Here is a 27,340-nt window from a genome sequence, read left to right as displayed (position 1 = left end):
TGCATGGGACGTGATGCATGAGCAGGCGCGCTGTTATGATGAAGCTGTCCGTCACCAGCTGCCCACAGCTGCGGCCTTCTGAGTCATCCAAATAGTTTCCATGGAGGAATGTTCAAGCTTAATGCAAAATTTGATGTAGACTCACTGCTCTAATTGCTTAGGCATTTGAATGCGACGGCCATGCAGTACACACACTCATTCAACGGCATCTACCACCCCCACTGACCAGTACAGTGAAGTTGCCATTGTTCACACATGCGCACTCCAGTCCACTCCCCTTGGCTGCCAGGCTACATCAGTGTCACACAAACCATTCTTGTTACATTAGCAATGTCTGGACTTTTTTCTGGACAGACCTCGTATAGGAGGGACTAACCGGCGGTCACCGTGGACTGTGGCTCAGATGGACAGACTGGGACAGCCAGCAGCTGGGGTCCGGGGACGACGCTCCAGTGTGAAGCCCTGGGGTGCAGAGGAGCCAGAGGCTCCATTTCACAGAGATGGGGAGCAAATTCACCTTGAGGGCTTTGGGCAGCCAGAGCCAGGCCAGAGCAAGGCCCTGCTGGGACCACAGGACCAGGAGCCAGGGAGCCTTCTCCCCAGGGACACTGGGCTGCTTTTTAAGACAAAGAAAGGGAAGGCTTTGGATGGGAGGGAAAGTGGGAGGCAGCTCTTTGATCAGTAAATGAATCTGTTGACCTTGAACTTCAGACCCCTTTGCCTCCATCTGCCTAGAGACCACCCCTGCTACCCTGCAGCATCTGCAACTCATTGGCTCTGCCACCCATCTGGCCCTGCTCATGGTGTCGAGAGACGCTGTGTGAGGGCAGGTGGAGGGGGGGGGTCCCCTGTTTCTACAGCTGTTGCAGCTCTGGATGGGGTCAGGAGGGGCAAGACGCAGCAGAGGGGGTGACTAGTGTGGGCCCTGGGGGAGAGGCCCCCTGGCAGACCCGGAAGCCGGCTGAGCAGGACCCGGCACCCAATTCTGTCCCCGTCACGTGCCATCTGCATTTCCACAGCACGACTCCAGGTGGGGGCCTGAAACTCCATCTCAGCGGGGCCTGGCTAAGGAGGGAAGGCTCTGGCTTCGCCTCCTGGCTTCCTCCACCCTCCCCACGAGTTCTGCCTGGCTGGGCAATTTATGGACCTATTTATCTGGGTGGGTAACAAATAGCCCCACCTGCTTCTGGGGTTCAGAGAGCCGCAGGCAGCTGGAACAGGAAGGTGCGGCGGGCAAGGACGGGGAGAGCCGCTGACCTGCCACACAAGCCGCCGCGTCCCCCACAGCTGCACCCAGGGGGGCCCTGTCGTTGAGAGAACGGATGCTCCTCCGTGTTGCAGCAAATGGGGACAGAGCGATCTGCTCCCACGAAGAGAATCAAGCTGTTCGATCTATCCTCTTCCTCGGTGGCAAAACACAGTCTATTATCAAAATCAATCATCGCTCCCTGAAGATGGATTCAAAATGGGTCCCGGGAGCCGCGTGTCCGGAACCTCGGCCCAGCCCCAGAGGACTCGTGGCAGGGGGGTGGGGGTGGGGTGCTCTGCGCTAACGCCAGCCCCATTTCCAGGAATGAAATCAGTCCCATCCCAAAACCTCTCCCCCAACCCATCCATAACGAGGAAGCGGCAGTCGCGGGCACTGCGGCCATGGCCTGGCCTGACCGCACGCCGCCACTGCCTCACGTCGCCGGTGCCCCCGATTCCTGGTCCATAGGAAGCGTGGGAAACCTGAACAAAAACTCTCTGTGACCCAAAGCAAGACACACGCCCGGGTGCGGCAGGTGGTCCGGGCGGGATCCACGGTGGGACCGATGGCCCGCAGGGAAAGGCGCCCTTCCCGTTCACCCAAAGGCAGGAGGGCCAGGGGTCAGGTTCTGGGTGTGGATGCTGACCCCCACTTGTGGACGCTGTGAACAAGGCCAAGGGCAATGTTTGCAAGCCAGTAGGGGAAGAAGGCCACCCCTGGGGTGACCAGAAGGGCAGGACGGATTCAATACGGGAGAGACTGTCGCTCATTCTAATTCAAAGCAGTGCCTCGGAGCTGGGGAAGTCACCCCGATAGTTTCAGCTCCATGAGCCCCGGGCCCCTGCTTGGCCTTCCCACCCACCCCGGCCTGCTCGCTCTGAGCCTTCCCTCCTCAGGTCACAAACGTAAGACGGGCTTGACCGCATGACCATTCTTCACTCTGCTCCCGCCACACTGCCGGGCCTGTGTGCTCAGGGCCATCAGACCACCCCGGGGACCCGAGACCCAGGACACGGGGGAAAACGGGGCAGCGCCGGGCAGCAGTGGCGGGGAAACGGCTCTGCGGAGGTGCCCTGGAATCCATGTTTGCGCTTCCCACGGGCCCCTGGCAGCCACGGGACCGGTGAGTGAGCATCCACCGAACACCGTGAAAGCCACTGGCGTGCGGTCATTCCCACCTGTGCCCTGGTTCACGTAATAACCACGGCCATTACTGTCCGTGAGAGGCCAGGACCGCGACTGGCGCCCAGCACACAGGCGTCTAAAACACTAACTGGCGTGGGCAGCCCAGTCCGAGCACTTTGAAGCGGGAGACACGATGCTGCTTATTCACAGCAACTGTGACCACTCAGCCATTCAGGGGACAGTCAGCGGCCGTCTCCACACGTGGCCATCCCGACAGGCCCCGCCTCCCGGGCTCTCCGCACTCTGCCGGGGCCCCCGCTCATTTCGTGGCCGGACCTATGTCCCCTGTCCTTGAACGTGGGCAGCCTTTGTGTTGCCTGAAGCAGCAGGGGACAGAGGAAGCGAGCCAGGCCCACGCTCTCCCATGGGAAGGCCTCCCTTGGCACAGAGCGTGCCATTCGGGAAGCCGCCACGCAGCCACCTGGACAGGCCACGTGCAGGGGCCCGGCCACCAGCCCAGCGGTGGTCTCAGCTGACAGCCAGCGCCCGTGGCCAGGCGTGTGAGGGATGCGGAGCCACGGCCTCGAGGCCGCCCCAGCTGATGCTGTCCCTCCTGAGCCCCAATAAAATGCGGAGGGAGCACTAAGTCTGGGTGACTTATTACGCATGACAGTCACCAGAGCAGGGTGTCGTTCCCGGAGGGCGGGGCTGCCCTAACCGAACCCAAAACGTGGCGTTGGCTTGGATACCAGGCGGCAGCAGGAAGAAGCTGGAGAAGTGTGATAGCTAGCGTTGGTGGAACTTAAAGGGCCACACGGAAGTGACATGGGGGAAGGTCAGTGACTCCCGCTGGGGCGTGAGGCCTCGTCACACCGGCACAGAGGTTTTAGAACCCTGTTGCCGGTGGTTTCATGGAAAAGCTGACATGAACTCCGTGAGCTCAGTGAGCCGCAAAAGGAGCGTTCAGACAGGACCGTCACAGCGCCGCGGCTGCATCTGCAGGCCCAGGATGACACGCCAAGGACAGGGATTAGAGCTGGGCCCGTGGGCGGCAAAGGTCCAGCCTTGCAGGACATGCAGCACCAGCGGCCTGTGAAACAAATGGCCTGGCCTTCCGGCCCCACAGGTGGCAACGGACTCTCAGAGAAACAGCTTCTTGGGGTCCACTTGCCCTGCAGATAAACCTGTAAACTGATCCTCTCTCAAGAACAACCATCAACGCCAGACAAGGACCAAGAAGATTTCGCAGGGGCTCTGGAAAGGGGCCTCAGCAGGCAGACGCTGGATGGGGTGACTCTGTGCCCAGAGGGCCGGGCATGGCAGCAGGGACTCTGTGGTAAATCCTGCTATGCTTCTGGCTGGAGGAAGTGCAGGAGCACCTGGGTGGCAGGGCCACTGGTGCACGAGGGGACCCAACAGAGGAGAGAGAGCCGAGACAGGGACCCACATCCTGTGCAAACCCCGGGGACTTCCAGGGACTCTGGTTGGACTCTGGAGCTCCCGTGTGGGGAGCTGACGAGAAGCAGGCGGGGCTGAGACCTGGGTCCTCGGGACAGGCGGGATGCAGGGTGCCGTTTGGGTCTGACTGTGTCCCCTCCCTGCCGAGTGCCTGCCCTCTGGACGGACACCGCAGAATGCGGAGTCTCACCACCAGGCAGTGACAGTCTCCAAAGCCGCTCAACTACTGGAGCGTCGGGAAAGAGGGACGCGTCTGCACAGGGAAAGGCCCGGAGAGGGACCCAGGGTGGGACTCCCATGAGAACAAGGGCAGCCGTTTGAAACCAGGCCCAGGAGGAAAGGGAAAACTCCCCCAGTGAGGGGCGAGATTGAAAAACCAGGCAGACGAACAGCAAATGTGAGAAGTTTCCAAATGGGAAATTTAGACTGAGAAACAGAGCCTGAACATGAAATGCACCAGACGGGCTCAATGAGCGGATCGGGGGTCGCAGCACGAGGATCAGGGAGCTCGGATCTGGACGCTAGAACGCGCTCCAGAGAAGACTGCGGGAAGACACTACGAAGGGGTGGCCTGCGTGGCAGGCAGCGCCCTCGGTGTGCGGAGGGACAGAAGGTGCTCGCCCCGAGGAGTCTGCCTGAATAAGGGGGCGGAGCCTCAGACGGAGAAGACACGTGCCACTTACGGGCCACCCCAGAGAGCTTCCCCAGGGCCCTCAAAAAGGACCGCGGCAGGGCGGCCAGGCAGACGGCACGGTGCTGGGCGCGAACGTGGCTCTTCGTCGGACATGAGGGGCTTGGAGGTAGACAGGAAATGACTGTTTTCCCCTTAATGTCTTGAAAACAGAGATGGCGCAGTGAAGCAAAAAGTAGCCGCTGTCTCTGTGTTTATAATGGATGCAACGTAATACACTGCAGAATAATAGCATAAAGGCAACTTCCCGCCAAGATGGAGGCCCAGAAAAACACTCTGCAGCCCCCTCCACAACTAAGAAGGAACACAACTACCTCAGAACTAGAGACAACCAGAAGTTCCAGAAATCGAGCTGCATGGAAGTCCAACAAACAAAGATATAAAGAAGAAATACTCACCCAGACAGGTAGGAGGGGCGGAGAGGACGTGGTGTGGTGGCGGCAGCAGCAGTGGCAGTAGCAGGCTGGTGGGAAGCACAGTCACACGTTTTAAAAAGTCAGGAGGGACACCTGGGGAGCACTCCCAGCTCCTCACCGGACCTCGCAGCCCATAGTCCCAGCGCCAGGGAAAATCAAGCCTCATTGCTTCTGACTGTGCAGACCAGTGGGGGCTGGGGCGGAGGCAGAAACTGCCGGTCTCTCAGCAGAGTCCGCTTCTTTAAAGGACCCCCCCCCCATCCTAGAACATCCACAGACCCACCCACTCTGGGAACGATGGCCAGGGCAACAGCTAGAGGGGTGCCAGTCCCATACGGAAGTGGGAGAAGTGCCTGGAAAAGGGAAGAGTGCTGGGCAGGTGGCATTGTTCCTTCTCAGACCCTCCCCAACATACAGCACCACAACGTGGTGAAACAGGTCGTCCTGTACTGACAAATCCCTAAGGCTCCACCCCTTACAACATAACAGGTGTGACAGCTCTACCTGGGACGTGGAGGCAAACAAACACAGGAGCCTGTCAGAATGAGGAGACAGAGAAGTATGGCCCAAAAGAGGGAACAGATCAAGGTTCCAGCGGGAGAACTAAGCGACGAGGAGATAACCAACTTAACAGACAAGGAGATAGCCAACCTCACAGACACAGAGTTCAAAACACTGGTGACAAAGATGCTCACAGGCTTGACAGATATGCTGGAGTACAGCAAATGCATAAGGGAAGAAGTGAAGTCTATGCTAAATGAACCAAAGGAAAATCCACACAAAACCAATGGTGAATGGAAGGAAACCGGGGTTCAAATCAATGATTTGGAACATAAGGAAGAAAAAAACAGTCAACCAGTGCAGAATGAGGAAACAAGAATTGAAAAAAATGAGGAGAGGCTTAGGAACCTCTGGGACAACTTTAAATGTGTCAACATCCGAACCATAGGGGTGCCAGAAGGAGAAGAGGAAGAGCAAGAAATCGAAAGCTTATGTGAGAAAATAATGAAGGAAAACTTCCCAAATTTGGTGAAGGAAATAGACATACAAGTCCAGGAACACAGAGATTCCCAAACAAGCTAGACCCAAAGAGGACCACACCAAGACACATCATCATTAAAATGCCAAGGATTCAAGATAAAGAGAGAATCTTAAAAGCAGCAAGAGAAAAGCAGAGAGTCACCTACAAAGGGGTGCCTATAACACTATCAGTTGATTTCTGAAAAGAAACTTTGCAGGCAAGAAGGGACTGGCAAGAAGTATTCAATGTGATGAAAAGCAAGGACCTACAACCAAGATTACTCTATACAGCAAAACTGTCACTTAGAATGGAAGGGCAGATAAAGTGCTTCCCAGACAAGGTGAAGCTAAAGGAGTTCATCATCACCAAGCCATTATTATATGAAATGTCAAAGGGACTTATTTAAGAAAAAGATCAAAAATATCAACACTAAAATGACAACAAACCACAGCTATCAACAACTGAATCTAAAAAATAAAAACAAAGCAAACCAGAACAGGAACGGAATCATAGGTATGGTGATCACTTGGAGTGTTATCAGCTGGGAGGGGGGAGGGGGAGAAATGGGGAAATGGTGCGGGGACTAAGAAGCATAATCGGTTGGTACAAAATAGACAGGGGACGTTAAGAATAATATAGGAAAGAGTGAAGCCAAAGAACTTATATGCACGACCCATGGACACGAACTAAGGGGGGTGGAATTCCTGGCGGGAAGTGGGGTACCGGGCAGAAGGGAGCAAAGAGGAAAAGAAGTTGGGACTACTGTAACAGCATCATCAATAAAATATACTTTAAAAAACAGCATAAAGGCTGAGGGTGTGAAATGGCCTGTCGTTGTTGGCAAAACGGTACGGATTAATCCCGGGCAGACCGTGAGGCATTCAGGGGTCTGTACTGCAATCCCTGAATGATCACTAAAGTAGCAATGCAAAGATTTGTAGCTTCAAAGTTAAGATGTTAATGATAATGAAATTATTTTTTGAAAAGAACAGTCAAATGATCCAGAAAAAAGTAAGAAAGAAAGGAACAGCAAACAACTAAAAACAGAAAGCGGACGTCAAACGATACCCCTCAATATAAATCAAACAAGTGCCCTAATGCAAAGGCAGGGGCTACCAGAAAAGACTTTAAAAAGCTACAACTGGTACGTGTGTAAAACCTACAGCAAACGTCGTCCCTAACGGGGTGACCGCTGTCCCCATCAGCTTGGGAACCGGGCGAGCATCCTGCTCCTGTCCTCTGGGTTCCGGAGGAAGGGACTGGGAAGGACGACAAAGAGCTAAAAGCACACAGATCCAAGAAGGAGCAAACCAGGCCTGTTTGGGGACGAACAGCGAGCGGCCCGTGCCGGGACCGCAGGGGCGAGGACCAGAGACAGCGCCTCTGGGCCCCGGGCTGCACTGCTTCCCCTGCACGGCTCCCCGGTCTGCGGCCACCGCGCAAGCGCCAGGGGAACGTGGTGCTGGGAGCCCAGGGTCCCTCGCTTAGGAGCCGGAAGCTGCAGGAGGACGCTCCCCGCTGGCGTCACCTCTCCGGGACCGCAGAGGCGCTCAGGCCCACCCCAAGGGCGGCAGCCCTGAGCCTCTTCACCCACACAGGGACCGTGGGAGCAGAGCGCCCAGGTGCCGCGGCTGCCCGCCTTGTGCTCGCGCTCGGGGCTGCCAGGCAGGCCCTCGGCCACGTTTCCTGAACAGCAGGTTTGCTGCGGAATTTCAGGCTCTCTCCTGTTTTCCTGTTGCTGACAAAATACTAACGCGAGAGACCACCGAAGTGCCGTGTCCTTCCATTTTGCCTTTTTGACTCAACCAGCGACGCGCCAGTGCGTGTGGCAGCCTTCGGGGGCCGAGCCTCGGTGTTCTCCATGGCTCCCTGGGGACAGACAGTGGGCAGGGGAAGCCTCGGGCCTCTGCGGCATCTTTGCAGACGGTATTCAGGGCTGAGCGGTCCGTCTGGAGGTGGCAGGTGGTAGAAAGGACCGCGGCGGCGGGGAGTCCCGGGGGTCCTGGGCTGGGACCGCCTCCTCCACGTCAGGCCCTGCAACCCGGAGCCAGTGACGCCCCTTGCAACGGCCTCAGTCTCCCCATCTGTAAACTGAAGCAACAGCAGGAGACGGGGGTCACCTGGGAATGCAGCACAGGTCCTGGCACAGGGCAGCTGCGCGGTGACAGCTCCCTGACCAGCTGGGCCCACGACAGCTCTCGCTCCAAGGGTGGAACTCAGAGGCAGGTCTCCAGCCCGGGAGGGGACGCAAGGTCAAAGCCGATCGTGGCCCCAGCAAAGCCACGTGCTAAAGTGAGAACAGGAGCTTGGGGACCCACAGAACCACAGCTTGGCCCCCACAGGGGCCAGCCTCAGGCTCTGGGTGGGCCCTCAGGCTCTGGGTGGGCCCTCAGGCCAGACTCAGGGGCAGGGTGGCCCTGGACGGCGGCCTGTGCCCCCCTGTTGGCCAGCCCCGGACGACCGCTACTGGGCACCTCCACTTGGCATCTCCCCCCAGGTTGCTCACACCCGCGACACCCTACACTGAGCTCCTGACTCCCACAAACGCCGCTTCCTCTCTTCCCTGGAAGCCAGTGCCCACCCAGAGCCCTGCCCCCACACCCAGCCATCAGCACGTCCGGTCCCCACTCCTTCTCAGGACAAAACACTCCACGGCTCCCGCTGCCCAGTCCAGTGCCATTGTCACTCGTGCAGCCCCGGCAGCAGCCTCTGGGGTCCCGCTCCGACTCCCCCACTTCCTTCTCCACAGAGACGCAGAGTTCTCCAAATGCGAATCACATCCGGCCACCTCCCTCCTCAAACCCTGCGGCTGCCTTTTCCTGAGAACAAAATTCAAAGGTCGTCTGAGGCCAGCAAGGCCCCGAGGGCGAGGGCTCCTCCCGTGGTCCGGCCTCCATCTACTCCCCGCCCTCTGCCGGCACCCGCCTCTCTCCCCAGGCACCCCTGCCCCGGGGCCTCTGTGGGCGTTGCCAGAGGGCCTGCCGGCGCCTTCCCCACGCCCCCAGCCCCAGCACCCCGCTTCCTGGCTCACAGCCCACCCCACAATCAATATTTGCCGAGTCCTTTCATTTGCTTGCTTAGTTTCCATACCTGCCGAAGGCGGAAAAGGCAGCTCTCTCTCCAAAAATGCTGCCGCGTCCAAACACCGGGCCCCGTGAACACTGCCTTCTACGCAAAGGGGGTCTTTGCAAATGTGATCGAGTTAAGGATCTGGACGTAGGGAGACCATCCTGATTATCCGGTGGCCCTAAATGTCATCTTAAGTGTCCTTATGGGAGGAGCCAGGGGCCATCTGACCCGCAGGCCAGGTGGTGTGAACACGGAGCAGAGTTTGAAATGTGAGCCTCCAAGACTGGAGGGATGTGGCCACAAGCCAAGGGACACTGGCAGCCCCTGGAAACTGAGGCAAGCAGGACCCTCCTGGGGGCTTCGGGGGGAGGAGTCAGCTGCCGGTGCCCAGAACCAGGAGTGAGTAGTGGTTTATTGTCATACGCCCCCTGGCCTGTGTGGCCCTTTGCTCCAGCAGCCACCAGACAAAACCAGTTCAGCCCCATAAAGGAGGGAGCTTTATTGGCTTTGCCTTCAGGGGCCTCGAGTGAGACAGAGAAAAACTAAACCCATAAATGCCTATTCCATCCCCTGGAGAGAAGACCTGGGGCCCCAGGTTGACCAGGGGAGGGGGGCTGCATACAGGGGACGGGGACCAGGGCTGGAGCCCGCGAGCGAGTCTCGGTGCCGCTGGCTTTGGGAAGAGCAGCTGCAGGGGAACCCCAGGAGGCCCGGGGTGCATGTAAGGGAGGATGAGGACACACGAACCCAAGCATAGGCCAGCACACAGTAGGGCTACCAATGGTCACAGCGGCAGGTCTCACTGCCATCTCTGTGGCAGCCGCTGTGCAGGAAGGGCGCCCTCTCCGGCCCCGAGGACTTCCCAAGCTTAGAAGCCCCGTCATGGGCCTACCAGCCCCTGATGGCACAGGAAGGCAGCCTTGCATCCAGGTCAGCCCGTCCCTGTCACCCAACGGGTGCCCGCAGTCCCAGGGGGGAGGCTCTCTGTGTGGCCCAGCTTGTCACACAGTAGGTTCTCAGTTCAGGAGCCTCAGTGTAACAGGGACCACAGGGCCAAGGGGAGGCTGGATAGGAGGGGCCCGGCCCAGCGGAGACCCGGGGGTACTCAGCTCAGAGCCCGCAGGAAGGTGACGCCAGGCAGCCTGCCGCTCGGAGCACAGGCCAGAGCCTCTCCTGGGTTTGGCCCCATTTGCTGGGAAATTTGCAGAGAGGAGCGAGGAGAGTTAGTGCCGTTGCCTTGGCAACCGCTGTCACATTGTAACGAGGCTGGCCTTGGAAGGAGGCTTGTCTTAAAGGGCCACGAAGCTTAGCTTATCGATGGCCGGCTTCCTGAGTCGCAGCAGGACCTGGGCTCCTTCCCGGCGCTCTGGCCCGAGTTCCTTCCGGGGTGCGGGGGGGGGGGGTGCAGCAGCAGAGGGGGCAGGAGGGGTGCCCAGGGACCTGCCGTGCCAGCTGACGAGCAAAGCCGTGTCCCATTGCTCCAACCCACTGCGCCCCGTCCTCGCACAACACAGGGGCCCAGGGCTGGCGTGAGGGGACAGGGCTGCTGCCCCACAGGCTGAGCGCTGGGACCCGGGACCCGCGCCCGCCTCCACATGCCCCCACTCTGAGGCGCCCCACGGGCACTCAGACAGGAGAGCCGGCAGCTGAGGAGGAAAACAAGCACCCGAACTGGTCAGCAGACGGGGGGCAGTGTCCCTGCTGTGGCCACCCTGTGCCTGGACTTCAGGCAACCCAAAGCGGTGACTGGAAGCAAAGACCCCTGCATCAACTAGGACCCCCAACCAGGGGCTGGTGGCCGCAGGAGCGAATGCAACCATGACAACCCCCGGCAGGCTGAAGATGGCACCCGCACTAAAGCGCAGTGACGGGAAAGGGGAGGCCGGAGGCAGGGGACACGAAAGTCGCCCATCTTTCTGATGGGGACGTGCCACATGGTCCGAATGGGGACGCGGGACAGAAACGCCTCTGACTCAATGGTGAGAGACCCACGTGGACTTTCTTCCTCCGTGTTAGCGGGAGGTGACCCTTCGTGCGGTGAAGACAGACTAGCCTTTCATTCGTGATTCCTTCCGTTTTGCTTAGGTTCCCATCCTGCGGTCAAGTCCAAGTACAATCTAGGATTTCTAAGTGGCAAAGCCCGTGCGGCCCCGTTCTGGCGCTTTCCGCTCCACGCAGCTGGCAGGGAGTTGCCCTCGTCAACCCCACCTGCAGAAGGCGTGGGCACGTGATGGGCGTGTGACTGCCCCAGAGTCCCAGGGAGGCAATTCACGTTTAAAGGACATCTCACACCTACTTCATTATACTTCTTCTGCACTCAGACAAGCGCCAGCCTCACAGCCACCACCCAGGGCAACACTGGCTATTCTGGGTCTTGTGGTGACAGTGTCCTTTGTACTCTGTGTTCCTAAAGCCGTGCCATAGTGAGCCCTGCCACTTCTTAAAAAAAGGCTTTATTAAGATATAATTCACATGCCTTACATCCTGGCCATTTAAAGTAGACCATTCAATGGTTTTGAGTGTAATACGTCACCATTTTTTTTTTTTTATCCAGCTGTGGTTTAAAATGACAGAGAGAGTGAGGTTTAGCCATTTTAGGTGTGCAGTCCAGTGGCGGCACTCCTGTGCACCCAGAGGAGACGGGGCAAGGCTTGACCGTCCAGCCCCCACACAGGGCTCCCCGTCCCTGCTGCCCCTCAGGCCAGGGGCCAAGGGGATGCTTTCCTTCACCAAGCGTGAGAACACGGGAGGATGAAACCAGAGCGGGGCGGAGAGAAAACTCCCACTTTCCCCAGCTCCAACTCTCAGGGTCCACCTGCCTGAGGGCACCCCACTAGGAAGCCCCGCCCCTGGGGCAGAGCTGGCCCCTGCAAGTGCGCCCCCCCCCCCAGCTCCCTGTGCGTGCAGCCTGGGTGGCGCTGGGCCCCCCCCCCCGGGGCTCAGAGAGTGGCGCACCCCCATGGCAGAGCCCTCAGAGCTGGGAGGCGTGGCAGCCCCGCCCCCGCCCCCTGCTACCTCAAGGCTCGGCTGCTTCCCCAATGCCCACGGGGCCTCCTCCTGCGCCCAGTGGCACGGTGACAGGGCAGGAGTGGGCATCTCGTCCTCGCTCTGGAACTCCCTGGGTGGCCAGTGCAAGTCCCCCCCCCCAGGCCCCTTCCCCACCCGTGAACAGCTGTGCCTCCTGCGACCACTGGGGCTGGTGCCTCTGGCTGTCAGGTGTTTTCTTTATAGAGTTGACTGTCCAAAGGCTAAACACTCACCGGGACGAGAGACACGTCTAAGCACCTATCGCCGCCTGATCGTCTCAGGAAATAAAGGCGGTTGGGGATTTCGCCCCCAGAAAGAAGAATTTAAATGGGGAACGTGGTCCCTGGGACAAGCTCCTGCGGTTGAAGACTCGGGCCGCCGGCTGGAGTACCAGGAAATGACAGCGTAAGATGCCGCGGGGAGGGAGGGAGCCTGTCTCCAGGCGTGGGGGCGCAGGGGACCCGGAGGCCCACGGCCAGCTGGCACGCTCCTGTCCCAGGTCCCCGCTCCAGGCAAGGCTGCTGGGGAGGGCAGAGCTGTGTCCTCTGTTTCATCGAAGCACATGGGCCTACAAACCAGAGCAGACCCGGGGACCCTCGCACGCCTGTGCGTCCCCACCCCCACACGTGCGCACTCAGGCCTGAGCCCAGGACAGACCCCCCACGCACGCCCTGGGTGGGACAGAAGCCCCACTTCACAAGGCCTGTTCCCGCCCTCTGGCTCCGTGCCCAGGGGCCACCCCAGCCCGGAGCACCCTCCCTGGGTCGGAGCCTCCGTCTCCCTCAGTGACAGGTGACCTCGGACAGCACGCTCTGCTTTTCTGTCCCCGCCTCCTGGAGATGCCACCCCAGCGGCCCCTCGCTGCTCTGCCCTCTGCGGTCCACTCCCGGTATCTGCGGGGCCCGGTCCCAGGCCCGGGCGGCCCTCCGGTCCTGACCCCAAATCCCAGGGCCTGGGGCCCCCGCCCCCCGCAGCTGCGGCCCATCAGGATGAAGTTTCTCTCCGCGTTAAATTCCCCCGCCTTTTTGATGTCACATCCTGTCCCAGCCTGCTTCCCCGCGGCCGCCGCCCTCCCCGCTCCCGCGCGCGAGCGCGGCGCGCGGGCCCCTCTGCGCCACCCGCCCCCGCCCCTCCCCGGCAAACTTTTGGCACCGCCGCTGGGCCGCGCCTCCGAGCCGGGCGCCGGAGCCGCTGGAGGAGGGGCCGGAGCGGCCGCCGCCCCGCCCGCCGGCCCGCCCCGCCCGGGACCGTGGAGCGGGGACCGATCAATATGCAGAGCGGACGCTCCGCGCAGCAGAATCCGCGCGCCGCCGGCTCCGGGTGCTGAGGGCGCGGGGACAAGGCCAGGCGCCGCCGCGGAGCCAGCCGAGCCGGGAGCGCGTCCGCGTCCGCGCAGCCGCCGCCGGCGAGCACCAGGCTCCCGCCTGCCAGGACGTCGGAGGTGGCAGCGAGACATGCAGCCAGCCCGGAAGCTCCTGAGCCTCCTCTTCCTCATCCTGATGGGCACCGAACTCACTCAAGTACGTGCATCCAACGCCATTTTCCTCCCTGCGCGCGAGCCGCCCGCCTGGCCCCGGGGGAACCCCGCAAAGTCGGGGAGCGGCTCCGCGCCGCGGGCACCCCCTGCCCCGGCGCCAGAGTGCCGGCCGCACTTGGGGTGCACAGCGGGGTGCGGACTGACCCGCCGAGACTGGTGCTGAGCTTCCCGGGACCCCCGGCCCTGGCCCAGCCCGGCTGCACGGTGGGGGCCCCGTTCCCTGCTGAGAAGTTCGAAGGCCAGCGTGAGGGGGTCGTCTGGCTGCTATTGTTTTTTGGGGGGATGGTCTGACCCAGCTCCCAACCCAAACCCCAGTCCTCTGGAGCATCCCTGCCTCTGGTTCTGGTTAGAAGGCTGCCCTTGGGGCTCCCGGAGCTGAGGTGCGCCGGTACTCGTGCCTCCGAGAGCGGAGCGGGGAAGGGCAGGCGGCGTGCTGGGCTGGGGTGCCTGGTGGGCTCCGCGTGGGGGGCTCTGGGAGGGGTGTTGCGCCACATGCTCGCCAAGAAGTGTTCGTGGCGAGCCGCCGGAGCGTGTGTGGGGCCACTGGGCATCCCGGGTGGGTTTGCCATCCCCCAAACAGTGCCTCCACGGAGCCCCTGTCTCTGGCTGGTGTTCTCCATTTTAAAAATGCATTCCGGGGCTGGCAGATCTGGGCTGTCTGTGAGCACCCGCTCACCAGGGTGCTGGGAAGAGCCTGCTGGCTTCGGGAGCCAGGCTGCTCCCGGTGACATTAAAATGCCCTTTGGATGGTGCCACTGTGCCATGCTCTGAGCTGAGACGCCGGCCCTTTGGAGCGGGGGGCGGGGGGCCGCCAGCCCCTTCGCCCCGAGCCACAGCCGCCCCAGCCCGCCCTCCCCTCTGCCTCCCCTCCTCTCGGAACAAAAGAGGAAACAAAGAGGGAAGAGCGGGTTAGAGGTGGATCACAGGAGAGAAGGCTCTGGAAGGAGCTCCCCTGGTTTTGTCTGAAGCGCTTGCCTGCTGCCTGGCTCTGCCCGGGAAGTGCAGCCCCAACGCCGGCCCAGAGGGTGTGTTGCCCCTCTTCCCTCAGCGGCCGGGCCCCCTGGAGAGGTTCAGCCCGTGCCCTGGGAGACCAGCCTCCTGGCAGCGGGAAGGCCCAGCCGAGGGGCGGGCTGTGCCCTGTGACAGACAGCTGCACGTGCGTTCACACCACGGCGGAACATCTGGGCATGAGCCTTATTCAGACACCTCGGGGACGAGGGGCTGGCTGTGGTGGCCCCGGATGGCAGCCCTGAGGGCCCTCCAAGCCATCACGGCCTTCTAGCTCCCAGGGACCCTGAGCCTTTGTTCCCACGCCACAGAATGCTCCCCCCCCCCCACCCACAGGATTCCCTCCTTGCATCTTTTTAAAGATCCCCGTTCTCGGGAAAACTTTTTGTTCCGCTTTGGTTGGAAGCTTTGTCTTGGCGCTGAGAGTGTTTGCCGTCCCCCCTAAGGGCGCCTGCCGTGGGACTCTCGGCCAGCCCCCTCCCACCCGCAGGCGTTCCACGCCTGCGTCCTCCTGCCGCCCCGGAGCATTTCAGGACCCTGGGCAGCTCCCCTGGGCCGGGCAGGGAAAGGCCATTGTCTTCCCCGCCGTTCCCCTTGCGGAAGCTGAGCTGGGAGACCTGTCCAAGGGCTGTGTCCCACAGCGCAGCCAGCCAGGAGGCAGCCCTCACCTGCGAGGATGGCCCCCGCTCCCTGGGCCCGCCTCTCTGGCTCTGCTTTCTGAATCTCCCGTGGGAGGCCCCTGACCCCTGACGGTGATGGGATTTCAGAGCCAAGGTTCAGCTGTCGGAAATGGCTGCAGGCGTTTCAGGTCCAAGAACACCAATCCAGAGATGCCGGCTGCACTGTCCCCGCCCAGGGAGACCGAGTCGGGGTGGGACAGAGTCTCACCTTTAACAGTGACCTCCAGGGCCCGGGAATGAGTGTGTGCGGGGCTGCCGTGCTTTGAATGGGAGCGGCACGGGGACCTGCGTGCCCAAGCCTCTTGCTTTGTTGATCCCAAAGTGGCTCGACCCCAGGAAGTCCCGGTGCAGGGTGTCTGGGGCGGTGCTCGCTACCTTTGTCCCTGGATACGGTACCTGTGGGCTTCAGGACGGTGGCTGGTGGCTGAGCTGGGTGGCCTCTGTCTCCCGCCCACCCCTGCCCTCTTGCACTTTAGGAAATGGCTCCCCAAGCCGTACCTCACCCCCAGGGCCCTCCCAAGGGATCCGCAGTCCCAGGGCCGCTGCCACCACAGATCAGCCCGTGTCAACAGGGGAGCAAGTCCGAAACGCACGGATTTTACCTGCACGTTATCCACGCTGCTGGAAGGACTCGGGCAGGCGGGCGGGGGCAGAGAGCACGTGGCTGGCCATCTGTGCTCCCACAGCTCGCGTACGATGAGCCATTCAGTCCAACGCCAATTACTGACCGATGGTCCACTACGCGCCAGGTTGTGGGCCCACGTGAACTTTGCCCTCAAACAGAAAGAGGTGGACTTGGTCTTATGCTGTGATTCTCAATAAAAGGGCCGGCTGTTTCATGTTCCTGGAGAAGCATGGGATGGGGCCTCCCAGCCTGGATGGGAAGAGTCGGTCTCTGTTCCGGGGGGCGAGGGCTGGGGGTGGGGGCAGCGTGGGGCTCCCTGAGCTCCCGCCCACCTCTGCTGCATTCAGACAGAAGCATGTCCCCTCTCAGTGATGGCCTGGGAGGGCTGAGAAGCTCTGGGACAATGACCTTGAGCCCCGCTGCCCTGACTCTGCCCCAGTCCCCCCAGGCGGTTGACCTCTCCGCCTGGATGTCCACCTTTGGGAACAGGCCCCGACACTAGGTGACTCCGGGGGCAGCCTCCCTCCTGCGAACCCCGCCCTGTCCGTTCAGCCGCCCCCTCGCCCCCCCTCCACACCCGGCTCTCGGAGGCCAGCTGGTCGGGTGTAACGCAGCCACACCTGGGCTTGCAACGTTGCGGGAGTCCGAGCTGAGTGCGCCATCTGGCCCCCGCGCCGGCGCGCTCTGTGGGGAGACCTGCGGCCCTGCCAGCATTATTTGTTTAAGAGGCTCGGGAGAGCCAGAACCAAGTGGGGCCTGAGAGGAGGGAGGCGGGAGTTCTCCTCGGGAGCCTGAGAAGGCTGGGGGAGGCAGCAGGGGGTACAGGGGGCCCAGCGTGAGCCAGGGCAGGAAGGCGGGGGGCAGGGGGGGGTGCAGGGGGCAGCGTGAGCCAGGGCAGGAAGGCGGGGGGCAGGGGGGCGCTGGGGGGACCAGCGTGAGCCAGGGCAGGAAGGCGGGGGGCACGGAGGGGTGCAGGGGGCAGCGTGAGCCAGGGCAGGAAGGCAGGGGGTACAGGGGGCACCGGGGGCCCAGCATGAGCCAGGGCAGGAAGGCGGGGGGCACGGAGGGGTGCAGGGGGCAGCGTGAGCCAGGGCAGGAAGGCGGGGGAAGGGCAGGGGGCAGAGAGGGTCCTCACAACACAGGACCGCTGGCAAAGCTGCGCTAAGGAATTTGATGCCGAGGAATGCAGGGCCGCCTCAGGAGCCAGGCTAACCCCAGCACAGGGCACGGCCCCTCTTAAGGACATAACACCCCGACACCCTGCGGGGGTCCCAGCTGTAAACGAGCACAGAGTGTCTGTAGTGCCAGCTGTGGTCGCTGGCTGTCCTCAGGCTTTGCAGGGAAGCCGCATGTGCTCAGCCCCCGAGTCCGATGCGCTGTCTGCTGGTCTAGGCACCTGAGCAGAGACGTGGCCAGCCCCGGCCTCCCCTCGGGGTGGGCAGATAGGGCAGGGGTACAGAGTCCACCCCTGCGAGTCCCACCGTGCCCGTCCCTCTCGCCCTCAGTTCCCTCCTCGGTGGAAGACCCAACGCACGCTCCCGAACACACATAACGAGGACAAAACACGACCTTCTGTCCCAGTCCCCTGCTGGGCAAGCCACCCACTGGCCTCCCGCCCGCCTGCCCCCGCCTCTGGGCCTCATCTGCCCCGGACATGAGTGGCCGTGGGTGTCAGCGTTCGGAGAGCATGGGGTCCTTTCTGAACCGGTCAGTCCAGAGCACGTGGAATTTGTTCTGTGTTCGCACTGCCACAGTGGGGGGCTGGCCCAGGACGGCCGACCACGGCGCTGGGGGAGGCGCGCGCCCGCGTAAGCCGGAGGCGTCCCCCCAGGCAGCTGCTTGCCTCTGGCAGCAGCTCGCTTCTCATTCCACGGGCTTCAGCCTCCCCTGATAGAGAGAAAGGTAATTTTCTGCCTTGGGTGGCATTTATTGCTAAAGTTATCGGGCCCTGTAATCAGTATTAACAACAGCGTGCAACGTAATACAAAACTAATTACCAGCCAAACTGAATTAGATACATGGCCACCATGAGTGGGCTGGCGGGAAGGAGCCCATTTTCGGCTCTGACAGATGCTCCGTGGATTCTCTCCACACTCAGGACCCAGCAGCCCCGAGCCACATGCCCTCCGCCCCCATGAGGACGGCCAGGGCGGGGGACGTAGAAAGGGAGAGGCGGCCCCTTCAATTCAGCCCATCACATGCATAAGACACGGGCCAGGGTTGGCACTTTTATGTTGCCACGTGTCAAACCCCAGGTCCTGTTGTGATAGTCCCACAACCCTGCGTTGCTGTCCTCACCCCAGACGTGAGGAGACCGAGGGCTGGGGGCATCGGGTACCCTCTCTAATGGCCCAGAAGTAGGTGGCAGACCCAACGCGCAGTCCCAGCTCCGTCTGGCGCCCGTGATACATGAGTTCATGCTCTTGTTGGGAGAGAGACAAAGGAAACATGGAGAAAACGGCGCAGTATCACTGAGAACCGGTGAAAGGCGGCGCGTGGTGCCCGCCCGCCGGGGCCCACCGCCCGCGCCCGGGTGCGCAGGGGGGCCGGGGTAGCTGGGTTGCTCTCGCGGGATGGCCACATGCCCGCCTGCTGCCGACCGGGAAGCTTGGCTTCAGCAGGGAAGCAGCAGGTCCTGGGCAGAGTGTGTGGTGGCGTCTGACCATGGTGGGTCTTTCCTGCCACTGGGGGAGCGGTGACCTTGCTCGAGTCCCTTCCCCATGGAGCGAGCGGGAGCCAAGGAGACCAGCAGTACTTGGCTCACAGCCCCAGGTCCGGGCAATGGCTCCTCGCGAGCGCCGTCTGCCCCGTCCTCTGCACCCGCGTGAGATCTCACGGCAGCTGCCGCGGTGGCAGTGGGGGTGGTGCCTTTGCTCTCCAGCAGTGTCGGAAGGACACAGGCCCTGCGGGCTCTGATCTGGGGGACCGGGGTGCAGACTGTGCTCTGCTGTGTGGGTTCAGTGGCACGACAAGTGGCCGGGGGTCTGCGTCGGAGGGTCCACGTCCAGCGTCACCTTGGAGACACGGCACGCAGCTCCGTTCCACCCGGAGGGCTTCGGGGGCACGCAGGGTCCCCTCTGAGCTCAAGCCTCACCTGGACATTCCTCCGGTGTGCAGAGGGCCCCCCCAGGGGGATTCTGGGAAGAACGTGACTCTTACTTGTTTCAGGCGATGCTGGGTGCATCTGAGGGCGGAGGAAAGAGCAGCGGCGTGTTTATAAAGGTGACCAATAACTTACTGAACACCCCAGGGGGGTGGTTGTACGTCTGGACTCAGACAGAGAGCCGACCACCTGCCAACAGCTGTGGCCCCGCGCCCCGGCCCCGCCTGCGTGCCCACACGGTGCCACCCCCGGCTGCCGGCCCGAACCGTGTCCTGCTGACAGAGTGGCAGTTGGGGAGAGGGCATCCGAGTGAAGCTGAGCGAAGCCTCTGAGCCACGCGCAGGCCACGTCTCCCGAGACAGCAGCAGCCTTGGCTGGAGGCGCAGAGTCTCTGCGGCCAAGTCCGGCTCAGCAGGCAGGGCACCTGGTCGGTGTGAGGTGGCTGGCGGTGCCCGCGAAGCGTGAGCTCCAAGGGAAGGGCCTCCATCTCTAGAATGGGGGACCCCGAAGTCCTCTGCTCCGGACAAATGCTGCATCCTGGGCTTCCCTGCACCGCAGCTGCACCCCAAGGTTCCCTGAGACGCTCGTATGACGGCGCCCTTTTCTAATTCCTGTCGGGTCAATCACTTATCCACAGAAAGCGGGCCGTTCTCCTCCGCCTGTGTGGCCAGACCCCCGACCTGGAGGGTACAAACAGGGACGGGCGTGGGGTCCGCAGACCCAGGGGCAGTGCGGAGAGCCACACGCCTACTGGATTACCTCGTCTGAGCTCTTCCAAGGGCCTCCCAGAGCAGGACCCGTTTCTTCTGTGGCCTCCTGGTCTGCACGTGGGCCAGCCTGGGGCAGCGGCTGGGAGAGCAGGTGGCCCATTCCTGGACAGCTGTGAGGGAGGGGCAAGGGCCGGGGATGGGAGTGCCCACGCCACCTCCCAGCTCCGGCCCCCGCGCCTCCTCGGCCCCACTCTGCGCATGGCTCAGAGGCTTCTGCTCAGCCGTGGCAGCGGTCCCCTCAGCGTCCCCTGGCCACACAGCCAAGCCCGCCGTCGGTGGGGTGGCCCTGAGAGGTGCCGGGCCATTGACCAGAAGGGAAATCCGCTTACAGGAAGGGCGTGGGGAGTGACAAGGTCCTCCACTGAGCCCGCCCCCTGCAGACCCAGCGGCCACGGAGGGGGCAGAATGGGGACATTGGGTCGGACAGCCTGCGGTGGCCCTCCGTGGCTGCCCCCTCCCCCTGCTCCGGGAACATCCTTCCCCAGTGTGCACGGGGCGGGCACGGGGTGGAAGGGGGCAGAGTGGCCACACGTGCCCCTTCCTCGCCCCTCTTTCTGCGCCCCCCTCCCCCTCCCTCTCCTGTCTTCCTCCTCTGTCTCCTTCTTCCTCTTCCTTTCTCCTCCTCCCTCTCCCTGCCGCCCCCACTGTGTGCAGGCTTGAGAAAAATGTGTGTATTTGTAAACAGCGAGAGAACGTTGCGCTTTGTCCTTTGGGGATGTCAGTTTGCCGAGCAGCTGGGGGACTGGCTGGACCTGGTTCCTGTCTGTGGCCTGGAGATGCTCCGTGTGCCCCACGGCTGTCGCAGGGTATCAGCAGGTTGGCTCCGGCGCCCACGCAGGCCCGTCCCCAGGCAGCGGAGCACTTGCACCGTTACGTAACGCCCGCGCCCTTTGGAGAGCCGTAAAACCCAGGGCGGTGAGACTGGCGTTCTTGTTGATGGATTTGTGCAGAGCCTGCCTCAGTCAAGGCTGCCACAGGCTGCCGTGAGGATGGAAACCTGGCCAGTCCAGTGGGTCCCGTCGGTGGCCCGGCATCGCAGGCCTGAGCTGGGGTCACGCAGGGTGGGGCACACCCAGCCCTCCCACAAAGGCCTGGGAATGTTCCAGTGGAAACGCATCTGGTGGGCGCAGGGCGTGTGGAACTGTGTGGGTGACGGGGAATCACGCTCCTCCCGGGATTCGGGAGGCTTCACAGTGGCCGTGTGCTGTGCTGTGAAGTTTGGGTGTTCCCCAAATTCATATGCTGAAATCCTCACCCCCAAAGATGATCGCATTGGAGGGAGTGTCTGCCCTCCTAAACAAGGTCAGAGCCTTGTAACGGGGCTCCGGGAGCCCCCTTGCCCTCCCACCGAGTGAGGACAATGAGCCCCGTGACCTTGCAGCACCTTGGTGTCGGCCTCCCAGTCTCCAGAACCGTAGCAACCAATTTCCGTTGTTTCTAGGCCCCCTGTCGGTGGCATCTCTGTCCAGCAGCCGAGGGGACTGAGACCTCATGCGTCTGCGGAGCGGAGGTGGCCATGTGTGAGAGGTTGGCCCTGGGAGTAGCCAGTTCACCCCCCACCCCGTGACCCTGGGCAGGTCCCATCCCCCTTCTGAGCCTCACCTCACGGGGGGGGCAGGCAACGGCCCCACCGGGAGGAGGGGGGAGGGGGAGCGGGGAGGGGCGGCGTGCTGCTCACGGAAGGCGTGTGGGCGCGGCACCTGCTCCCCAGGACAATGACAGCTGTGCACCCCTGCAAACAGCGCCCCTGGCTTCGAGGGAAGCCACGTGCAGGCTGGGACTTCAGTGCCTCCCTGGGCACACCTGGAGCCAGCGGACGCCTTGGGGCCCGTCACCCAAATGCCTTTGTTCTTCAACACGCCACGGTTTGCGCTCGGAAACACGGTGTGGCCTTCGAGATCCAATTAGACTCGCGCTGGGCTTCCCAGTGGCCCCCTCCAGTCAGTACAGCAGTGTCTCTGCTGCGAATCACAGACCCTGGAGAGGGTGCTGCTGAGCGCTACCTGGGCTGGGAGTGACTGTCCTCAGACCCCCAGCTGGGGAGAGCGGAGGGTGCAGGCTGGAGTGGCGGGTGCCTCCGCGAGCGGGGTGAGGCCACCGCATCCCAGTGCAGCCCTGTCCGGCCCCCAGGCTCCATCTGGGGTGGGGGTGGCGGTCAGGAGCCGTGTGTCTGTTCAAGTCTCTGTGAACATAGACGAGGAATGAAGAGACGATGACCAGGACGGAAAGGCATCGGGGTGGGTGTGAGTCAGTTTTTTCTCCCATCGCTCTCAGATTCTCTGGCCTCCCTGGTCAGCTTTGTCCCCAGGGCAGTGGAGGAGTCCCCAGCCCGGGCCATGTTTGACAAGCCCAGTGGGAGCCACCCCAGGCCCCCAACATGACTGCGAGCTCCAGAGAGACATGATACGGGATGTCGGACCTCCAGGTCACTCACCCCTAACAGCCCGTCTCCTGGGCGGTGGGAGTGTCCCTGGGCCTGGGGGGCTGATGGCAGCCCCCCAGCCCTCAGGCTCGAGGGAGCAGCACTCAGCTCCATGGCCATGACCCACCTGGGTTCCCCACACTGAGGAGGGAGAAACCAGCCAAGTTGCTCTCTTCAGTTTCCAGTGCCCGCTGCCACGTCCTCCGGGGACGTGACTGACGTGCAATCAAGCAGAACTTTGAGACCAGGAGAGCTCTTACCTTTGCACCTGCCCGTCGCCTTCCCGGCTGCACCTGGGAGTATTTCCGTGCCCGACAATCCCCCCACACACACAAGGAGAGTATCCATATACTCTCCTGCCCATGGTCTTTAGCCACAAGCTGCTCTGAAGAGAGGGGAGGACCCTGGGGCATTGAACCCCCCTCTGCCTCTCTCTTGAGCTCCAGTCACTCAGCTCTGGGTCCTCTCTGGGCGCATTGGGTCTTGTGCATAGCAGGTGGGGGGGGGTGACAAGGACCCCCATCCTCACCGGCTGCCATGCCTGGCTCCTGCCCCACCTCAGTCCCCACAGCGTTGGAGAGGAGACTTACTAATCTTAGACCCATTTCAGAGATGGGGAAGCTGAGGCACAGGAGGGCCAATGACCTTGGCCAGGGTCCCACAGCCCATAAGTGGCAGAGGCAGCGTCAGCCCCCGGCTGCCCAGAGCCAGCGTGGGCACCGCGGGACAGTTCCAAGATGACTTTCTCCAGCATGGCCTTGGGTGGGTGTGAGAAAGTGTCTGTCTGTTCACGCAGTGTCCAGCCGTGGAAAGCGCCGGAACCTGCTGCTACTAGGTGTCGCTTCTGCCCCGGGTGTATGGCATACTGCTCCCCTCTCTCGGATTCGGTCTGGGGTCTACAGCCCGCTGTACCCCCACGTATCCGCAGCTTCTGAGACGGCCTGAGGGTTTTGTCAGTTGGCTTAGGCTGGATTGGTCGCAAGAAATAAGTGGTCGCTGCCTTTTCTGCAGGGGACCGTGGTGTGAGTGACTCTGTGTTTGTTGAACGTGGGCTGAAGGAGCGCAGGGCAGGGGCCGACTGCACGGGGCAGTGGGCAGGGGACAGCAGGGGGCAGTGGGGCCCGCGGCCGGCCGGCTCCCGGCGGGCACGCAGTACCAGCTCCTGCGGGGAGGTGGCGCCCTTCCCCAACAGTTCCGTCGGTGGCTCCCAGCCCAGGAGCTGCCCCAGATCCCGGGCATTGCCCAGGAGAACAAATCGCGGAAACCCCTTTGCTGGCCGGCCTCTCACCCAGCGCTCAAGCCAAGACCATCCCAGCTGTAACTGAGTCTCCTCTGCAAACAGGGATGGAGCCAAGGGGTGGTGCCCATGGCAGGGGCTTCAGGAAGCCGGCTCCCTCCCCCGACGTCTGTGGAAGGGAGATCCCTCTCCTCCCGCAGACAGAGGGGCAGGGGGTGGTGGGGGTGAGGCCCACAAATGGCCGCGAGCGGCTCATGGGAGGTCTGCAGGGAAAACCTCCCGTCCTCGGTGAGAATCAGCCCCATGACGGTGTCTGGCCCGGTCCGCCCGAGCCCCCAAGGAGACTTGCAGGTCCTCCCGCTGAAGCAGCCCGGCCTGGGGCGCCCGCGCGGCCGGCAACCGCAGACCCAGGGCTGCACCACCACCTGCTTTAGCGCCCCTGCCGGGGTGCCTGGGTCCGGACCTGCACCCAGCTCCTCCTGCTCGGTGTGAGCACGTCCCTCACGCCTGCACCCAGGAGCCCGCCCTGGTGGGCGCCGCACCGGCAGAAGAGCCCCTTGTTCCCATGGGTGCCAGCACCTGGCCGCCCGCGCTGCCAGGAGGGTCTTCACACTCCCGGCTGCTGGGAGCCTGGAGCTGCCGGTGAACTAGGTCCCCGGCAGCCGGGGTGCAGCGGGCCCTGGAGGGAGCGTGGTCGCTGCTAGGTCCCGGGCCTCGCTCGGCCGCCGGCGGGCAGTGAGGGCGGCCGTGGCCGTGGCCGTGGCTGCGGCGCCGCGAGCGGATTTTTACTGTTCGGGGAGCGGCGGTCTGTCTTTGCTCCCCCGCCACCCTGTCCCAACTCCTGGAGACGGGGAGACGGAGGTTTGCAGACCTCACAGCCAGCAGCCAGGGGGCGGCGGGGAGCCCGAGCCGAAAGGAAAAATCCACCCATTTCCTGGGCAGATGGCGTCGCCCGGCCGTGTCCCCGCCTCCCGGCCCCGGCCCCCGCGCGCGGTCCGCCTGGCGCTCAGAGCCGAGCCGGCGGCCCTTCCCGGCAGAGGCAGGGCGCGGAGTGGCGCGGACGGCGCGGCGGCACCACCACCCGGACCGCGGCGGGGCGCGCGGAGGCCACCGGCGGCCCTTGTCCCCGCGCCCGGAGGCGGCGCACCATGGCCGGGGCGCGCGGGGCGGCGGCGGCGGCAGCGGCGGGCGTGCGGCGGCGGGCCGAGGGGGCGCGGGGACACGGCCGGGCGCCCCTGCCCGCCGCGGTGCCCGCCGCCTGAAGGCTGCCCGGGGGCGCGGGGCCGGCGCGGCGCGGCGCCGCGCGGGCGCAGGAGGCGACTCGAGGCGCGATGTCGGTGCCGCTACTCAAGATCGGGGTCGTGCTGAGCACCATGGCCATGATCAGCAACTGGGTGTCCCAGACACTGCCCTCGCTGGTGGGCCTCAACACCACCAGGCTCTCGGCGGCCAGCGGCGGGACGCTGGACCGCAGCACCGGCGTAAGTGCCACCTTCGCGGCCCCCTCCCTCGCTTCCTCCCGACCCCAACCCCGGGGTGGGTTGGGCAGACGCCCGCCAGGGAGCCAAGCTCCGGGGCCAGGATGCAGGCAGGGGTCAGGGGGCGGCTCCTCTGCGCTGCGGGGGTGACCCTGCCCCTCACACCCCCAGCCCGGCCGCTCCCGCCGCGGTCCCCACCCTACCCTACCCCCGGCCCCCGGGCCCCGGCCACGCTTCCTGGCTTTACCTGGTTCCCTCCCACGGTGGGGAATGCCAGCGCACGGACTCACTCGGGCTTGGCGTCCTCATTCAACTAATGACAAGTCCCTCATTGATAAGGTTAGGACTCTGAAACAGGGACTTGGGGACCTGGCCAAGGTCACTCGGAGAGTAAGGGATGGAGACGCAGCCGCTCTACCCCGGTCTGCCTGGGTCCGCCCAGGGCTCCGAAGGCAGCCGCCCTACTTTGTTAGAGCCGGACTTGACCGGCCCGGCCGTGGGCAGGGGTGCTGATGCCCTCAGCTGCCTGTGCGTCCCCAAGTCCCAGGGCGCCTTTCCCTCCCCACCCCACTCGGAGGTCCGTCCAAAAAGGGTGTGGAGTGGCCGGAGCTAGGCCCCTGGGTGCCCCTCGCTGCGGAGCTCGCCGCCGCCCCCGCCCCCGCCCTGCCTCCCCTCGCCAGGCCCCGGGGAGGGGGCGAGCGCCCGGCGATCCTGGGCAGGGCTGACTTGGAGGAGGAGGCTGGGGCGCACCACCGTGAGCCGCGGGCGGAGCGCCCCCGGAGCGGAGCGCCCCAGCCCGCCTGTCAGCGGAAAGGAGAGGTGAAGGACACCGGGCTCCTCCGCTCTTTCCTTGCGGCGGAAGGCGCAGCGCTCTGGGAGGAGGCCTCCGAGGGACCCCTCCTAAGACGCTCTCCGCCTCACCTGACGCGGCAGGCGCTGCGCCCGCCGTTTCCTTCATAATGACTGGGCTGCGCCCCTGGGTCCTGAGCGGCTGGGGCTGGAAATGAATGAAATGAAATGGATCCCACTCTAGTTTCTCCCTCCCCCGGCTTCTCCTGTCCTCCTGCTAAAAATAGCGGGAGGTGACCTGAGGCGACAGGGCAGGCTGCCTGGGCCCCGGGAGGGGACAGGGGTCGTGCTCCCGATCGGGTCTGACCTCTGCCCTGTGTGCCTGGCGCTCAGGAGCCCCTGAGCCGGGCTGCAAGGTGGCACCGGCCACTCACAGCTCTGGGTTCTTCGTAGCCCTCGGGCACACTTCAGGACTGAGACTGGGTGTGACACCCTGCACAGCATGGCACCAGAAACTTGGTGACACCCACCAAATGGCTTGTGGGTGGCCGCTCACGCAGAGGTGGCAGCCTGGCGTTTTCTGGGGCCGTCTGCGCCAGGTGGCCAGTGGGAAGATCGCGGGGCTCCTCTCCCTCCGGTCGGGGCTAATGGCCTGCTATGAACGGTGTGACGGGGTGCCGCGTGAGGCTGCGCCAGCCCCTCCCCCGCCCGCCTTCAGGGGAGATCTTATTTCCCAATTCCGTGCCCACTGTGAGTCAAGCAGCCGGCCCTTCCTGCCCCTTCCTGCCTCCCTCCTCCTCCCGCTCCAGCCTGTGCTCGCCCCTCCCTCTGCCTACCGGATCCGTTTGGTCACACGCCAAAACTCCAGTGTCCCTTGCATCTGAAAAAATGTAAAGACTCGTGCCTGTCTGGCTCCCTGCCAGCCCTGGGACCCTCACCAGAGACTGTCTCTTTGTTCTCCGGGACGCCTTCCCTCCCCGTGGTCAGAACAGTCTTTAGATCACCTCTTCCTGCTTTTCCCCTGCGGCTGGTCGCGGACTGTCCTCCCTGGTGTCCTGCCTCACGCTTTCACCTTCTCTCCCTCCCCCTCCCTCACCACCCCCGCCCCCCGCCACCCGCCGCCATCTGCAGGTGTTGCCCACCAACCCTGAGGAGAGCTGGCAGGTGTACAGCTCTGCCCAGGACAGCGAGGGCCGGTGTATCTGCACAGTGGTGGCCCCCCAGCAGTCCATGTGTTCCCGGGACGCCCGCACGAAACAGCTGAGGCAGCTACTGGAGAAGGTGAGTGTGTGCAGGGCGTGTGTGCGTGTGTGTGCGCACAAGCATGAGTTCCCATGCCAACACCAAGGCGTGGCTGGCCTGCAGCATCCGTCCCAGCTCCACGGCCTCACTCTTTCCCATGGAGAATATTTGGGAAGGAAGGAAGGAAGGAAGGAAGGAAGGAAGGAAGGAAGGAAGGAAGAAATGGAGATTCCCCAAGGGTGGCCCAGGAGGGGATGAACAGACCCTCCCCATCACTGCAGGCCCCCCTGAGAAGCCACCTGGGCCTGCTCCCCAATACGGCTGTCTCTCCCAGGGGTGCCCACCACCTGCAGTCCTGAGGGCTCTGTCCCCAGCAGCTTCCGGGGACGCATG

At 63.1% G+C, this 27,340-nt stretch overlaps 1 protein-coding gene across 2 annotated transcripts in view; it reads left to right on the top strand.

Annotated features, from left to right (window-relative positions):
- The first annotated feature begins 13,287 nt into the window (after nt 1-13,287).
- Nucleotides 13,288-27,340, top strand: part of OLFM1 (olfactomedin 1) — a 31,136-nt gene continuing 17,083 nt past the window's right edge. Inside the window, exons 1-2 of one of the 2 annotated variants that reach the window (XM_090274983.1) lie at nt 13,288-13,576; nt 26,837-26,986. In XM_090274983.1, the coding sequence (XP_090131109.1) occupies nt 13,511-13,576; nt 26,837-26,986 (216 nt within the window). In that variant the 5' untranslated portion in view covers nt 13,288-13,510. Of the gene's footprint in view, nt 13,577-24,727; nt 24,920-26,836; nt 26,987-27,340 lie in introns of those variants that run through there. The other variant, XM_090274984.1, reaches the window with a different exon arrangement.

This window comes from Furipterus horrens, unplaced genomic scaffold (genome assembly GCF_987537825.1).
Source record: "Furipterus horrens unplaced genomic scaffold, mFurHor1.1.pri manual_scaffold_4, whole genome shotgun sequence".
NCBI classification, from domain to species: Eukaryota; Metazoa; Chordata; class Mammalia; order Chiroptera; family Furipteridae; genus Furipterus; species Furipterus horrens.
This window is presented reverse-complemented; position numbering and strand designations above follow the sequence as displayed.